General features: G+C 24.2%; 1 protein-coding gene across 1 annotated transcript in view; it reads left to right on the top strand.

Moving 5' to 3' along the window:
• The first annotated feature begins 2,125 nt into the window (after positions 1 to 2,125).
• LOC127074275 (FCS-Like Zinc finger 2) overlaps positions 2,126 to 3,055 on the top strand; it is a 1,109-nt gene continuing 179 nt past the window's right edge. Inside the window, exons 1-2 of the mRNA XM_051015581.1 lie at positions 2,126 to 2,605; positions 2,721 to 3,055. The exon at positions 2,721 to 3,055 is cut by the window's right edge and continues 179 nt beyond it. Of these exons, the coding sequence (XP_050871538.1) occupies positions 2,289 to 2,605; positions 2,721 to 2,910 (507 nt within the window). The 5' untranslated portion in view covers positions 2,126 to 2,288 and the 3' untranslated portion in view covers positions 2,911 to 3,055. The remainder of the gene's footprint in view (positions 2,606 to 2,720) is intronic.

Below are 3,055 nucleotides of genomic sequence, written 5' to 3' on the forward strand. Positions count from 1 at the left end.
TCTAAAACCTAAAATGCCATACTCATAATATCTATTTACTTGATCGTTGGGATGTTTGTAGATACACTCCCACTTCTATAAGCTTTACAACAACGATGGTTAGCAAACATCTCGTCAACCTTCAACCATATCAAAAGTTCCTTGTTTGGACTCAATTAAGTTTCAGTTAACAAAAAAAAAAATCAACCATTAAGTCAAATCATTTAAGAGAATTTGAGTTTGAATCCACACTTGAATAATAATTAGTTACACTTTACTTACTATCTTTGAGGTGAACTTCAAATTGTCAAAGTTTCTTTCTTATAAACATAAAAAACAATTAAATAGTAGAAGAAACTTATAAACATAATTAAAGTCGTGCCTTAACATATTAAGATATAAAAATACATTTAAAACAAAATAAAAATAAGTAAATTTTAAATTTGTCATTGAAAATAAACATTAATTAATTTGAATGGAACTAAACTCAAATATCTAAACAATAAACTCAAATTCAGGCTTTTTATATAGGAAAAAAGTGATTTGAAGAGGATAATCCATTAAAAATAGAAAATCAAATTTCTTGATCAACTCATTATTTTTTAGTTAATATATTTAATAAATTTATTTACTATAAATAAATTAAATATTTTAAATTTATAAAAGATTAATCGTTATATACTGTCAATATAAAATATTTTACACCGTTAATCTATTACAATCATATATATGTGTTAATTTAGATATAATTATAATAAAAAACAAACTTAAACAAATTAATAACTTTAATTAATTAAGAATATTAAATATCATTATGCTCTCTGAACATTTCAATTAAATTCTATTTATAATCCAGCAAATAAATACTCCGGGTGATTTTTAAAGATGACATGGAATACATCAACAAACAATGATACACATACAATTTAATCTATAAACTATCACTATTTCATAAATTTAATCTATAAACTATTAAAATCAACTAAAATATTCTTAAAATATTTTTTCACCTAACTATTTAATTTATTTTCTAAAAATAACTAAATAATTGAATAAAAACAACTTAAGAACCTCATAATTGATTTTAATTGTTTTATAGATTAAATTAATTAAAAAATTAATAATCTAGCGACTAAATTAATTATTAATTTATAAAAGATATAAATTAAATTAATTAAAAAGTTAATATTCTAGAGACTAAATTAATTATTAATTTATAAAAGTTAAAAATGTTCAATAAAATATATTTTTCTTTTTTTATAAGTTTTGACGAAATTACACTGATCTCTACTAATATTTATTAAAATGATATCATAATTGTCTATAATTTTAAAATATACACTAACTTACTCCGAGATTTATTAAAATAACATTAACTTATTTTTCTAACTTTTAATACAGTCAAAAATATATATATATATATATATATATATATATATATATATATATATATATATATATATATATATATATATATATATATATATATATATATATATATATATATATATATATATTATTTATCTATGATTAAAAATTCTCATTGATATATATATAAATTTAATATTAATGTATATTATAAAGAGTTTAATAAAAGATACAATATAGAAAATATTATATCTAATTTGACGGATACATAATGTTGATTGATAATATAAAATTAATTATCAATTTTTTTATTTTAAAACTATAAAATAACTATTAAAAGAAATGTAGTTTTAACAAAACTGTATTTGACAAAAAAAAACTCAAAGAAAAATACTAAAATTTCCAAAATAATTTTGAATATAGGTAAAATGGTGAAAAATATAATCGTTTAGAAAATATCAATAGTAGAGTGTAACAACGCGCCATGAATGCAATTGGGAGAACCTCCATAACCCACGGTTTCACTTTTTTCCCCCAAAACCAAAACCTTTCTCCTCACTCCAAGCTCCTCAAATAATTTGACGTCATTACACTCCCTTTAGCTTTTTCCAATAATCGATTATTTTGTCGTTTATTCCCATCCACGTGGGACCACTCTGTCACTTTTGGCCCCATTCAACCCCACTTTTATAAATTTCCACTAACAAAAAAAGCTTAAAAAATAATCATAATTTTTTTTCAACGGTTCTGATTTAAGTAGTTTTGGCCAATGGATTCCTTTCTTATATTCTAACCTGCCGCTGTTTACACATCATTTTCACAATTTTCAATACCAATAATCTCTTTTATAAATTAACCATTTTCTCCTATACTCCCCTCACTCTCTCAACCTTCATTTCCTTAAACAAATCAAAACCTTAAACCTTAATCCTTAATCCATCATGTATTCATCGTACCGTTCTTCTGTTGCAACACTAAAGCCTTGTTACATAGAACAAGACAACGGTTTAGCTTCCTTAAAAAACATGGATGTTTCTAGTCACCTTGCTAACAGTTTCGTTACGAAATCAATGACTATGATAACCATGGGTTATTCTTATTCCAACAAAACTAGTTTCAGGAATATGAATGTTTCTTCATCTAGATCTGGTGGAAGATTCTATGATACTAGATTTGAAGATCAACAACCACACTTTCTTGAAGCTTGTTCTCTTTGTAACAAACCACTTGGTCACAATAAAGACATCTTCATGTATAGGTAATTAGTAATTACCTTAAAATAAAATACTCTTATGAAGATTTTTTCAATGTTTTTTTTTTGTTTTGTTTAAGGATGTCGATTTGATGTTTGGTTTTGATTTTGATTTGTGCAGGGGTGATACACCTTTTTGTAGCGAAGAGTGTAGACAAGAACAAATAGAGATAGATGAAATGAAGGAGAAGAATATGAATCTTGCTTCATCTATGAAGGCTTTGAAGAATAAGGAGCAAAGAAAATCGAATTCTTCAAAGGTTCAAGGCCAAGATTATTCGTTTCGTACAGGGACAGTTATTGCAGCATAGTTGGTGGTTGTAAAAGGAAGAAAAATATCTGAAATAATTAAAGTTATGTCAAAAACAGAAGAAGAAAAGTTTAAATTTTTTTAACTTTTTCTTTGCATGAACAAGAGTCAAGAGAGAAGGGACTGTAAATGGTTTGTGTTTGGAA

The sequence above is a fragment of the Lathyrus oleraceus genome, chromosome 4 (assembly GCF_024323335.1).
Source record: "Lathyrus oleraceus cultivar Zhongwan6 chromosome 4, CAAS_Psat_ZW6_1.0, whole genome shotgun sequence".
NCBI lineage: Eukaryota > Viridiplantae > Streptophyta > Magnoliopsida > Fabales > Fabaceae > Lathyrus > Lathyrus oleraceus.